General features: G+C 42.7%; 1 protein-coding gene across 2 annotated transcripts in view; it reads right to left on the bottom strand.

Moving 5' to 3' along the window:
* Window positions 1-14708, bottom strand: part of CHPT1 (choline phosphotransferase 1) — a 22837-nt gene extending 8129 nt beyond the window's left edge. For both annotated transcript variants that reach the window (XM_082068401.1, XM_082068402.1), the window contains exons 1-4: window positions 14400-14708; window positions 5197-5344; window positions 4000-4141; window positions 445-529 (exon numbers count right to left, since the gene is read on the bottom strand). In XM_082068401.1, the coding sequence (XP_081924527.1) occupies window positions 445-529; window positions 4000-4141; window positions 5197-5344; window positions 14400-14642 (618 nt within the window). In that variant the 5' untranslated portion in view covers window positions 14643-14708. The remainder of the gene's footprint in view (window positions 1-444; window positions 530-3999; window positions 4142-5196; window positions 5345-14399) is intronic.

Here is a 14708-nt window from a genome sequence, read left to right as displayed (position 1 = left end):
ACTTCATCCCATGGTTTTGTTAGATTAAAGCGGGGGTGTCAAACTCTTTTTCACTGGGGGCCGCATCAGGCATCCTATAAATCACTTAACTGAACAGAAATTTATGTGTCTTAATATAAACAAGGAATAAAACTAGAACAAAAGCTATTTGTTAAAGCTTAAGTATCCAGAGTCTCTGTTCCAGACCAGAAGTTTATTTGTGGCAGATGGGGTCTTTTTTCCTCTACGTAGCTCTAAATTTGTGCATGGGAAGTCACACCATCACACCTAAGTTAACTACAACATAAAAATAACCGACGTTTGTACAATAAGCTAAACCAGAACACTGGACAACCAGTAGGTGTTGATGGTACTTGCAGAGGATAACTTCATATACCACAGGAACTGCAACACTTAACAGGAGCTGAATACTCAGTGGGAATTCTGAACACTTAACACACTTACCTTGTGGTCCCATATTGCTGTTCCACCATATGCAGATATCAAGAGCAGCATTGTTATGGCTAACTGAACTTCAGTTACATCAAATCTATGAAGGAAAAAGAAAGAGATTTAGTTAAAGAAAAGGTCTTTTTGCTGTAAGAGTAAGGTGGGGAGCAGTGCAAGGGGATAAAGCAAAACAAAACGGTAACTTTATCTCCTTGAAAGTATTTCAAATTACCTCAATGTATATAGAATATGATTTTCCTTGACTGAGAAGGGCACTGTATATGAAGGAACATATCTTTGGTTCAGATTTAAAAATAAACCTGTAGTCTGTATCTAAAGCAACCTACATATAATTTTAATACGGGGAAAGCCTTGAATGAATACGTTGTTAACTATTTGAGAACTTTGTATAAATTTACATGTGGTGCTGTGTTAAATATCAAATCAAAGTTTAAGGCAAGCTCACAGTAAATACAATCAAACATATCCATTAAAAGCACATCATATAGAAGTATAGACCAAGAGGAACAGGCTGGGACAGAAGGGATTTTTTAAGCCATCATATCACGAAAACCTCACAGATACAGCCTGTAAAACATACGGGCGGTATGTTGAGGAGGGAGTCAGTGGATAGCTAAGCATCTGTCCTGTTTCAGAGGACATATCGTTGATATCTTGTTTTTTTCCTTAAAAGCATTTTATAAATAGATGTCCTTGTATGCCCCCTAAAGTCCAGACTATTCCACCTTCTTTGTTCTCAGACAAGACAGCGAAACTCTCTTACTGTATTTGATTGCTGAAATGTTTTGAGAAGACCTGAATATATAAAACCAGTTAAGCAGAGGCTCAAGAGACAGAATTTATACTTTCAATAAAGCTTTAAAATAAGTAAGTGTACACATCTGAAGTACCTTTTATGCCACCAAAGGTTTTGAGAGAGGCACCTGATCTTTGTACTGAAGTGACAGTGACAATACAGTGCCAACGGATGTTTAAAATGCAACATTTCTTTAAGTGGTTAGAATAAAATTGCTGTGTTATGACCAAAGGCAACACATATCATTATTTGCTTAGCATGTGAACTGTTTGCAGAGGAAACAGGGTGTTTTGAAAGGGAGATAGGAATCAGCTCTTGGCTAATGGAAAACATTTATCTGATCATGATAATCACAGTAACATTAAACTCTCAGAAAGATCGTGATAAATACACCAAGTTTTGTCACAAGCTTCAGACCGTTAGTCTTAGAAGAGCCAAAGCTTAAGCTGCAACTAGACGACATGCTGAGGTGCTCATCACTCTTCAAAGCCGTGGGAATGGGCAGTCCTCTCATCTTTATGCCCTTGTGCTCCCTCATCTGTACTGGCTGTGGTGCTCATGGGCCTGTAAGGTGGACCAGGTCAGCTTGCCAGCCTCACATCACTTTGTCATCTTCTGCTCCTTTCATAAATTGGCTTGAAGTCAAGTGAGTCTGTGCAGGGGGGAACGGGACAGTGCTGCTGGGAGGGGGCTTTTCTCTACCAGGGCTGAAGTGTCAAACCTGCTCAGTCGCTGCTGTAGCCACACACTGAACTTGTCAGTTATGTCGTGCAAAACCATCCATACACAAGGGCAAGTGTTCAAAGTTCACACTCTTATACTATTAAAGCCTATTTCTAAGCTGTCCTGCACTTGCTGCTGTTCGTGGCAGGAGGAGGCTCGAACTTTAAGCTGAATCATATGTGTCAAAGTTTAGTACTTAATTTTACAGAGGCTTAGACAGCTGGTTGCAACACAACCCAAATCAGAGTCCAAAGATTTTAATCAGACACTGTGCAGTATTCTACACAACCTGGCGGTGGCACAGTACCCAGCTACTCTGATCCTCCCTGGCCATCAGCACTAGGTACCTTATCTGTCATTTGACTTCTAAAATGAAGTGCTGCTAATTCAGGAAGAGCATCCATGAAAGCTTCAGTCTGTGTTACTAAGTCTTATCATATTTAGAGTAATATACTGTTGCCTTCATCTAGTCTCTCACCTCTATACTCAAGAGAAATAAAATTGTGAGCCTTCAAACAACTCCAATCTGTTCTCACTAAACAGAAATAAGTTATCTTGGAGAAAAGTTGTGTCTATTTAACTTCAAACAGTAAGCATGGAACACCAAGCCACTCCGAACTGCTTGTACTATCACTGTCACTATATTTAGTGTCTTCCTGATGTAATGGAATTATTCTCACAGTTTATGCAAGAACAAAAGGCACAGAAAATCAATCATTTATGCAAAAACCCAGAGCTCATGGCATAATCCATCTCCCTTCACTGTACTCCACTGTCACATAAGGAAATTATCATATTTCAGCCATCTGAAATCTCTCTCCCTTTTTGCTTGCAGCACAAGATGTCCATTAAAAAAAAGGAGGATGGGTAGGTAGCTAGAAGAGTTACAGCTTTTGTGGTAAAATGTGTTATCAGCAAATAAAAAAAGAGCTCTTAGCACTATCGCAGAGACAGCTTTCTTTTGATACAGACATTAAACAGTATGCAAGGACATCTGACCACTTGATCATGAGCCTGCGTGCACAGTGATGCTCAGATTTGCTAAGGTGCTTCTTGCAGGTCAGAGCTAAGTAGGGTTATAGAAAGGTGACTTAGCAAGTGACTGGGATTATCAGGATAGTCTTCCTCTAGCACATATTTCCAATTTTGCTGCTATGGAAATCTCTGATCTTTTCCTCAGAAATCATTCCTGAAGTGCAGCTCATTGTTTAAAAACAGCAAAAGGCCATGCCTAGGCACCACCAGAGCTGTGAGAGGGTGCAGCAATCTCCACACTATCAGCAGTTAAATTGAAATTGGTATCTTCTATGTGAATGTCATGACTTCTTCTCCTTATGCTGCAGTGAGATGAAATTTCTACCAAGTCATGAACAGCATCACAGCGATCACTAGAACTGTGATGCAGTACAAAACCTACAGGACATCAAAACCAGTATGAAGCACAAACGTAAATCTGGGGTAATTCTTCAAGCACTGCCATAGCTCTGTAGAAGTCCATGCAAAAGGATGCAATGGATGCAAAGAGCTCATTCAAAGGAAGACTGAAGATGTCTATGGAAGGGAAACCTATTAACAGGGAAATTTCTCTAAAAAAAATGCATATGGTTCAGAGTTCTCTGGGCTTAAACTGTTCTGTGGCTGGGAGACTACGAAGGCAGGGACTGTAGATGCTTGCTCTGTTTCTACTCCTACACAGAGCACTTGTTTATACTGCAGGCAAGATCTCTCTGGGCTGAGGCTGCATGGTGCTTGCATGAGTTCCACAAACAAATCTGCAGACAGAAGTGTGAAATGCATGCAAACAAAACATATCCAGCTAACAGCAGCTGCTAGAAGGACAGGTCCTCTGCTCAGTATTACGCAGTTTTAAAATTCTGGCCAGGTAAGACACAGGTCTGCTAGGGCAGAAGGGATATAAGGAAGAACGTAAGAGGAAGAGAGAGCAGGGAAAAAAACAAGAAAAAATGGAAATCAAGTAGCTAGCAGTCTCAGACATTAAGCCACATGTACATCTAAAGACATCTACTTACTTTCCAAACCTTAGTATGCCTGATACATATGTCTGCCAGTGAGCAGAATAGAACATGAACAGTCCCACGAAACAACAGAAAAACAACCAGTCAGGGTGTGTTCCTAGTCGGATTGCTATGCAGGATCCAAGGACAACAAAAACTGAAAAGTAGAAATGAACATGTTAGTCACAAACCTTCTTTGTTTGCAGCGAAGAGAAATTAAAAAAAAATAATAGATCACATGTCATTTTGCATCACTATAACAAAGTACTGATATGACAGATACTTTACTGAGTAGCTGCCTTGGGGACAGTCCTGGCAAGGAGAGACCAAAACACAGGACTCCTTTTCTTCTAAGCAAGGCACCCACTTAACCTACAGTGGTCATTCTCTCTTCTTCTGGCCTTGTCCCCTCATGTTCTTTGTGACACTGACAGCTTCACCTGAACGGCCCAGCTCAGACTGGTAGTTGCACTGCTCTGGGAAGTGAGGTGTAAAGAACACACCAACTCCCAGGACAAATGTTTCAACCATTAAGCTTTTACAGAAGTACAGGCATTGCCAACAGCAGCTAAGCTATGGGAAGTAAAACTGAGCAAGAGTTACTTGTTATGGAGTACAAATCAACTTTTATTTTAAACGTATTCTTCTAAGGAACATATATGATCCTTCTCCCTTCTCCCAAGTGCCAGGCTAGATGCCCTATTACCAAACTGATATTTTGGCACCTCACTCCTACAGCAGAACCCTTAGTTTCACATGGCAGCATAAGCCTTTTAGGTACTTAAAATCCTTTAGTAGGCATCATTTGTACCTTACTGGAAAACACAGGCTATGTACAATAAAGAATCTTTAAGCACACTCTTCCAGTTCTCTGTTCAGCACTTAGCTCATTCAAAGAGCACTGTACGGGAAGATGCACAGCAAGAGCAAGCAGAACGCATGTTACTCATCACCTCCCAAGGCTCTTCTGAACTATCCTCCGTGACACTGGTCAGGGATGCAAAGGTCAGGGGCAGCCTGGGGTGCAGTGACCAGGAGATGGGGGAGTTATCCTGAGAGATGGGAACATGCTGACCCTGCTCTGAGCAGGAGGGTGGGCTGGGTGATCTCCAGAGGTCCTTTCCAACTTCAACAAATCTGTGGTTAAAAGGCTGCTCTTGAAAACACGTAACTTTTTTAAAACTAGAATGAGTAACAGTAGGTTGAAGCTACCTGTGGAAATAGAGTCGCAACCATGATCAAAGAGTTCTCCTAGAGGAGAACTGCTGTTTGTTCTTCTGGCTTGCTTCCCATCAATGGCATCCAGAGACTGGTAGATAAAAAGTCCTAATGCACCCAGGATGTATGCCCAAAAAGGTGCCTGAAAGACATTCACATAAAAGGTCATTAGGCAGTTCCCAATTTCTTAGCTGACTATCTATTTCATGAAAGGCAAAATATTGTTCAGCACGAAAATATACTACATTGCGCTATTTGTTACTTAACAGACAAACTAAATTCTGCATGCTAGTGCCTACATGAATGGTAGCAACTACTATAATGAACTGCTCCAGATACACCAGTGAAACAAAGGTCCTTCTGTTTATTAAAAACAATAACAAAAAACAAAATCAAACAAAACCCCACAAAACCAACCAACAAAAACCCCACAAAACAAACAAAAAAACAAGCCCAAACTTTAACCTCTTTTCTGCAACAACTGACTTATTTTTCCACCTTAAAACCACAGTATTTCTACAATTATTTGTATTCCTTGTGCTGAAAAATGTTATGAAAATAAAATTAATCTTTAGAACACAAACTAGTAGTAAGGCACATTAACTAAAATTCTAAGCAGTTTATGTGACAGATGCTCCAATGATTTACAGAATCATAGAATCATTTTGCTTGGTCTTACAACACAGAGATATAAAAGCCCAGTACATTTTACTAAATAAATACTTCAGCTTTTAGGGAAAGAGATTTTTTTCAACACAGAAAAATTTACTACATAGGTGCTTCGGACAAGTGTTTGAAGAAATTAAGTCATTCACTAAATATGAAGGACCAGCCATCTACTTAATACAAACTACCAGAGTTTCAAAACAACATTAACACCAGTCTTAGGTTCAAAGGAACTGTCCTACAGTAAGTAGTACCATTCAAATGCATTATTTTCATATGCATGGTCAGTATGTATTTGTCCAGAAATTAGTGTTTACTAAAAATTATAACGCCTTTTGAACAAAGTACAGGTAACATTTTTGTCACAGGTAGTTCCCAGCGGTATCCTTGACATTGAAAAGCACTGTTCAGGAAAACGGAGTGAAAGTTCGGGACAAATGTTGGAAATGCAACTTGCATGTGAAACAAGTGACGAGTGGCCGGCAGCCAGAGCTGAATCCTTTCCCGCTCCCTGGTCAGCAGCAGCTGACGTGGTCCCTACACCTCCACAATTCCTCCCCCGTAGCACAAACAGACCAACGCAATGACATGGATTTCCAAAGTCTGGGAAAGGCTATTAAGCAGATTTAGAGCACAGATCAAATCTCGGTGAGCTGAGATTTGTCCACACATAAACCCAGCGGCACTGCTGGGGAAAAAAAGAAAAATGAGAGTTGCCAGTGAGTTCACAAGCAGGGACAGGAGCACAGCAACAAGAATGCAGATAACGTGAGCTGCTCCTCCAAACATTCTGTTATCTCATCATCATTATACTCACTGCTTTGAGCTAGGAAAAATGTTATGGCTCCAGTTAGACTGATCACAAAACACATCCTTCTCAAGAATCACCGTGCTTAAAACCAAGTTTAGTTCTGAACAGCTTTTTTTTTTTTCTGTTATTTAAGACTTCCTCAAGTTCTTAAGGCTGGCTGATACACTATGTTATCACTTAGTTTTATACTTTTAATATGGAAACAATATTGTCAGCAAATTTATTATTTTCCCACTACCTAGTATTTGGATAATTTCATCAATAAACCATTTCACCATTTAAAGTCAAATAGTTGCCTGGTTTGCCCAGCTTTGAAGCAAAAGGCAGTCAAAGAATTAGGGACTCCAGCTATAGGCAAGAAGTCTGGATTTGTATGTACACAGAAATCTAGAAAACACAGAAAATTCTTCAAAACTAGCAAGGTCATCTTTCCCCTTAACCCAAGGAAAGAAAGAAAAATTGTAGTCACAGCTGATGTTGGAAGCCTTAAGCAGGTAAAAGAGGATGAGTGGATATTCTCATTCCAGTGGACATTTAAAATACTGGTACCTATAGCCCTCCTCAAAGATCACACTACAGAAATGCAGGTGAAGTGATGACAGCAATAAATGTTTGATGCTCAGAATGGGATTTGTACAGTTATTTAGGTTTCTTCTAATCCCTGGATTTTGGCAAGTAAACCCGGTCACACCTGGCAATTCTGCCCAGGACACCACTGTTTTCTTTGATTGCATTAGGCTCCCCTCCATTTGCAACCATCTACCTATAACTGAAAAAAAATGTTTTGTTTGCTTTAAAGTCCTCAGGTTCTTCATATCACAGACAAAAGCAGGCTGTATCCAGCATTAAGTACGCTAGCCAAATTCCTTACCCACTCTGCATTCACCCCCCTCAGTGTGAGGCACATCATCAATTAAGTCAAATGCCAGACCATGGGCAGTTTCTTATTTAATCGCATCATTTCCATAACTGAAACACCGCTCAGGAACAAAAACCTGTTACGGCACTTTTTTTGTTTATCATTAGCCATAGTGCCGTATGGTTGGTATTACCACAGCCTTCTGAAATGCAAGGTCCACGAAATAAAACCGCAATTCCAACCAAAACAGAAGGCTTGCATGCTGGTTACTGTAGTCAGTTTGTAAAACTTTCTTCTATAACCCACACAACACGATGCAAGAATTCTTGTTCAAGGTAACAATGTCCACATTTACCTTACCACAAAAAAAGTGTAACACATGAAGTGTAAAAATAAACAAATCAGCTTCAACTCAAAACTCTCTTATTAGGTCTTTTTGACAAAGCAGTGGCTTTTGTTGAGTCACAGTTTACAGTACAGGTATAATCATTATGACTGCTAAGCCAAGACTGTTTGCATTAGCACCTGCTCAGACAAATCAAAGCTACAGTCCTGCCAGACTCCAAAACTAAAATGTTCTGCTCCTTGACAATCTGGAAAGAGGGGGAGAGTTTTTATCCTCCTCCCAGTAAGGATCATCTGTATCCAGTAACACCTGTAGCGGATGCATCTGTATCCCCGCAGCTGTGGAGAAGGGAAGAAGATCCTTTAAGAACAGGGGAACAGGTGTCTGAGAGAGCTTAGAAACACAATCTGGAGCATTTCATCCCTAGGCTGTCAGTTCAAATTTAACCCAAAGCAGTAGTAACCAAAGCTCACTTGTTATCAATGATTCACTTAGCAGATGAAATGAATGCTCTAAAGTTTTAATCGGTAAAATAGAGTTTTTCAAATCACCAAAGGTGCACAGGGGTTTCTGAAGTTCCTAATAACCATGGATTCTCTCTGCTATCTGCCCTCCCGATACGGCTACAGCTGCCGTCTCCGCCGCCTCCTCACATGCATGGCCCTCCATCCAGGGATGTCCCATGCTGGCTTCCCACGCCGGGCCCAAGTAGTTTGTAAATTAGAGAAGTGGAAGCATTTGAGAATGCTGACATGGCTGACAGACTCAGCAGAAAGGTCAGGAGGCTCCCAATAATCATCAGCTTTTCACTGATGAGGTGTTTATTATCTCTGCCCAACGTTATATCCTGTCCAAGCAAATGTATTATTTGGCCAGAGCTAGATGCTATTCTCATGGAACGCAAAGGGAACACAAACCTGGGGGAAGGCGGGGGAATGCTTCTCTGCTTCAATTAAAAAGGATGTCTGAAAGATGATACAGCCCCAAGAATCTTCTCACACACAGATCTGGTACAGCAGGTCTGGTCATCTACTGAATCAGAGAGTGTCAAAACAAAACCATGTGTATATAGTGTTTGACGGGTATGTGTGGCATGCGTCTCCTTCAGGAAAAAGTGTAGGTGGAACAGCAATCCTTATTCTTCTGCTCCTGTGATCCTACCCCACAAAAAAGCACAGACAGCTGCAGAAGACTACACGTACCCAGGAGATCCCTTACTGCTTATTTCAAGCAAAGCTTTCAAGTCCAGAGAGCTCAACAGCCCAAGCTTTTGCAATATGTAAAGATTCAGTCCCCCTTAATTACTCATCACGTTTAGTCATAATCTCGCTTCCTCAATCCACAGCTACTACATTTTGCCCTAGTTTACATGGCCCCTCTTTGGAACAGATCCAGAATAGAGAGAATTTTTACTGGACTCCCACCCTCTTCCCCCCAGACACGGATCACTTCCCTCACTTTCGTTCAGCACAAAGCACCGTGTACAATTGTACTAATAGCAAGAGGAGGGAAGGGGCAGTTTAAATCTGCATTACAGCAGGGGCAGAGAGGAAAAAAAATAAAAATAATCATCAAATAATCATACTGTAGCCCAAGTGCACTCCACACACACCAGTGCCTCCCTGCATGCCTTTAGCATCCTCCTCTCCCCAACAAGCTACTTTTAAAAGAGGTCCTGTCCCCCTCTGTCGGGGTTCCTGAACCTTCAGTGTCTTACTTTAAAGCCAAATGCCTCTTTTTTCCCCCGTTCTCTACTGAGTGCTCCATTCTTTACTCCTGGATATTGGCTGGATTCTCCATCCCACTCAGTGCTTCACACTTCTCCTCTAACAGGTTAGGGCCTTAATGCTTCTTCCTTCACACCCCAACTCCACCAGCTCATACCAGTTGCTCCAGTTCACCCTCTTTCCTACTTCTCTATTCTCTCACCCAAAAAGCTCAGTTGTGCCCTTCCCATTTACATAATGTCATGCCTGTCCACATCTTCCCCTCATTTCTCCCTCTCACAGGAAGAAAATGCAAGACAATCCCTCTTTCCGTTTAAAAGGTGGGCTTTTTTATTTCGTTTGGGGTGGTTTGTTGGGTTTTTCTTGAAGTGAGTTTTTTAAAAAAAGAGAGAGAAGCAGAGATAGCACTTCACCAATGTACCTCTCCCTTGAAACAGTTAATATAGCAGAGCTAGCTGAAGTCTCCTGCTTTTTGGTCTCCATAGATGTATGGCTTTCTAAATAGCATTTTTCAGCAAGGTATAGCACCCTTTTATAAATTCATTACACCATTTCTCAAGCAATGCTACAGGGTTAGCCATCACAAGCCTTCCTTCCCTTCCTCTGCTCTTTGCATGAGAACCCTTGAGCCCGGCTCCTGCATCACTGCTAAAAACCAAACAAACAAAACAACAAATAAATAAGACATGATGGGACCTAAGAAGCTGAGAGCAAGCAGGACAAGTCTTTATCAATGGATAAAATCTACTCTGATCAGTTTCACAGAATCACAGAATGTTAGGGATTGGAAGGGACCTCGAAAGATCATCTAGTTCAATCTTTGCCTAGATTTTGCTGCAACTGCTACAAGATTTTTTTTTTGTTATTTAAATACACACAAATTCAATAAAAAGTAATAATTACTTTTAGCATTAAATTCTGTCTGTTCTAGCTTCCTATGGTATTTTAGAGAGCCCTGTGGCTGAGCTTGAAGGATTACCAAAGCTAAGCCCCTCCATAAGCAAACAGGAAAGCAGCAGGATCAAAGTTTCCTTTCTCCTTTTTAAATAGTCAGAGAATTATGTTTAGTCAATTCTCTTCCTGGTGTTCATGGAACAAAAAACTTAACATGTCATTTTCCCTCAGAACGTGAAAGGGTACAAGAGATTCCGGTGCAAATCCTAATGAAGTAACTGTAGCTAAATCAGAGAAGGCAGTTTGCAGTAGACCAGAAGAGTTCACTGTCAAGTGGTGGGATAAAATGGAAATATTCACCCAAGAAGTGCTCCTTCTACACTTTAATGCAGCGAATACATATTGTTCATATTTAATGTCGGCAAAGCTTCTCATTCTTAAATATTTTATAATTACTGTCAAAAACAAACAAAAATTACACAAACAAACAAAACCTACAAAACCAGCCTGTGGTCACAGTGAAGAAAATATTTCAGCCCTTCACAGAACATGAAATGTGCAGGTAGTATCCTCCTCAGCACCACACCTAATGTAACAGTCCCATATATTATGTCTACAGGTTACAGTCCTAAGTTACACAGAGTAGGAAACCTGATAACACTGTACAAAAACCTACACACATAGATTTTAGTTACAACAGCATTTGAGGGATGCAGTCTGCTAATGGCTTAGCTATGTATCAGAAGGCTTATGTTGAAATGTGCATTTACAGGAGACAGTGAGACAACCCATGTTTCTACCAGACAAGAAGACATTAATGAAGCAGGCAATATTTTATAAAGCCAAAACATATTGCACTAGTCAGTAGCAAACTGGCTTTTAGTGCCTACTGATGCTGATGAAGATAAAAATAATAGCACATAAGGAAAAAACAACTACACAGTAAGAGAACAAGGGAACACTGTATGGTTTTAGACATTAATTGAACTGTGTCTGAGGGAGCAAAGTATTAAATTGTGGAATTCACTGCAACAGGACATACTGGAAACTGAAAGTACAAACAGGTTAAAAACAAATAATTCCAAAGGCAGTATCATGAGTAGGAGGGTGTCTGTGGGGAAACAGATCCATAAGTCGCTCTTCTAACGTGTAACCTGTGCAGAATATCTCCATGAGAAACCCCTAAAGCAGAGTTTTTTGGCAGTTGCAAGGGTGTACTGGGGAAAGATCTCTTTTTCTAAGCATCTGCCAGCAGCTGCTCTCCAACAGAGACCTGAGCCAGGTGGACTAATCAGGCCTGAGGATCCTTTCATTTGCAAGACTTGGTTTCTTAACAGCAAGCAGTCTTACTTCTTTTGGATGGTTTGCACAAACATCAAGACTTCAGTGTTTTCAACAGAGGACTAATAGAAATGGCCCGCTTAAGACTGGTTAGGGAACAAAAAACAATCACACAAACCAACTGATAGAAAAAAACAAACAAACAAATACCAAAACACCATACACCTAAATCCAAAACCTGCTTGTTACTTTATTTAAGTCTTCTATACAGGGCTCCTACACCTCCACCAAGAGAATATAACAAGTTTTTGTTAGTCCATTAGGTGATCAAGACGGTAGTTAGGGTGGGAAATATCAGGGGAAAATAGCTTTGTGTAGGTAAAATATTTTGGAGGGCGACAGTTGTTATTCTTGTATGGAATAGAAGAGGTGGCTTGGCAGTATAGAGAGGTGATGTTGAAATGCCCTACGCTATACTACTAGTTCACCATCTTTCTTAGTATCAACCATCTTTAACATGATTTTCAGTTCCACCTTCCCTCTAGCCCTTCCAACCCACACATTCAAGTCAAAAGTACAAAGTCGATGTTACAACATATACATATAGCACCAATTAGTGTTGCAACAGCTTTAGCTTTTTAAAAAAGCCATCCAGAAGCGTGAAATCTTAGATGGAAGACAAGCTGAGTCATTAAAGAAGCAGAAGAGAGATAATGATGCTGATGCCCTAAGTGATGCAGCAAGAAAAAGTGAGGGCTACTCTCACAGTGCAGAGGGAATAACAAAAAAAAGGAACAAACAGGATAAGGAATCTGGCTTCATGCTACATATTTATAGCTGATATATAGTGATATCTGAACAGGAAGTTTTATCCAGACTGTAGGTCCTTATAAATTCAGCCTCCACAACTTAAAAAACAAAACCAAACCAAATCAAAAAAACAACCCAGTAAAGTTCCTAAAACTCAACCAGAGCTTTCCTGGAAGAAATAATTCCCTAGATGTCTGCAACACAACCTTTTTCTTTTTGTACAACAGACCTCAAGGGAAAAATAACTTAAAATTTACTTTCTCCTGTTTTGTTTTGTTTTCCTGAATAGCAAAGAGAAAAAGCTAACACAAACATCCAGACACATAGCTGGCACATGATTGATATCTACACCACAAAACTAAGCTGAAAGTAGCAGTATCACAAGCATTTTAATTCTGAAAGCGTCACTAGAAGACACACTGTGGTTTCCAACCATTTGCTCTCATCTCTATCCTCCCTTCTCCAACTGCCTACAATGCCACAGAGTGCGTCTACCCGGGGATGTGTATCAGGGAAGTGATTTGAGTAAATCCAAAGCAAAATTAATTTTGATCTGGATCAGTTTCCTGATACGTCTGCCACAAACACCTCTGCCAACATGAAGGGCAAAGCAACTAAAGAAGGGTGCTTTTGTCAAGAAGAACACGTGCAAAAGCATATTCAAGTTATTAAAAAAACCCAACACAACAACCAATCAACCACCACCTCTGCCATTAGGACTTAAGCCCATCAGAATGCAAGAAAAACAACTGTCACCCTCCAAAATATTTTACCTACACAAAGCTATTTTTCCCTGATATTTCCCACCCTAACTACCGTGAAGACTCCACACTGGGAAACTTGTAGCAGTTGGGGAAGCTCCAACAGAGCTGCTCAAATTGTCAGAGAAACTGCTGCCAACCCAGTTGAAGCAACAGCCGCATCAGCCCACATTAACAAGCCCGTTCTCCCTCCAGAAGTTAAAGCAATTAAACATTTCCCACACGAGGACGGGAAGCATTTGAGCTGCTGTCAGCTAATACAGCTGCGACACAACTAAACCTCGATTCTGAACTAAGCGATGCTGCAGTGGCATCAGCCATGGCTTGAGGTGAGCTCTGGCCGGCTCTGCCCTGCTCCCGGGTAAATCCCACACCCTCTCTCCTGGCTGGCAACTGTTTCTGCCCTCACAGCCCATCTGTCGCAGCCTTCCCCTTAAGAAGGGAGTTGACATAGCTTACATCTCCTCTGCCTGAGCAGAGGGACACCTGTGGGATGCAAGATGGTCCCTGGCAGAGGTCGAGGTCCCACAGGCCAGGCTGAGCCTGGCTACACCCTTGCTCCGCAGCAGCTGGCATGGGCCAAGCACCGATCAGAGCCTCATGCCCGCGGGGACCTCTGCTCAGCACAGGGCTGGGGAGGAGAGAGGAGCCCACTGAAGCTCCTCCTTTCACATGATACTCCCAACATTTCGGCACTCCAACCTTAACACTCACGTCCAGCTCGACACCTGCTACCTTAAAGCGTGACCCCCGCACCCCAGATTGCTCAGGGCAGCCGCTACCTCAGCCCCCCCGACCAGGAGACAGGCCCATCGCGGTGAAGGCGCAAGCGACAGGCGCGGTGGGCAATGGCCCGAGGTACTGTCAGGAGGTACCGGGCCGACCCGCTCACACTGGCCGAGCTGCGACACCCGCAGCGCTGGAGGGCACGGAGAGCCCGGGGGGCCGGCGGGCGGAGGCGAGGCCGTGCCGGGAGGAGGCGGTGGCGGGCGGGGGAAGGGGCCAGGCGCTCACGGAGCGGCGGCGCCGTGGCTGGCGGTACCTGCTCGGTGGCGCTGGGGCAGCAGGCGATGAGCGGCAGCGCCGTCAGGCAGTTCAGCAGGAGGCCGCCCAGGGTGATGGCGTTGGGGGCCAGCCCCAGCGGGACCTGCTCCACCAGCCAGCCCCAGTAGGGCTGCAGCCACGGCTCAAGCAGCGAGCGCCCCGCCGAGCTGTAGCGGTGCTGCTCCAGGCGCTTCAGCTGCGCCGGGCTCAGGGGCGCGGGCAGAGCCCACAGCACAGCCATGCCGCCGCCCCGCCGCGCACCGGCAGCACCGGGGTCAGGCCGCCGCCGCTCGGGGCGGGGCTGGGC

The sequence above is a fragment of the Streptopelia decaocto genome, assembly GCF_964273445.1.
Source record: "Streptopelia decaocto genome assembly, chromosome: 1".
In the NCBI taxonomy this organism is placed as follows: Eukaryota; Metazoa; Chordata; class Aves; order Columbiformes; family Columbidae; genus Streptopelia; species Streptopelia decaocto.
Note: the sequence above shows the minus strand (reverse complement) of the source record. Positions and strands in the feature narration are given on the sequence as shown.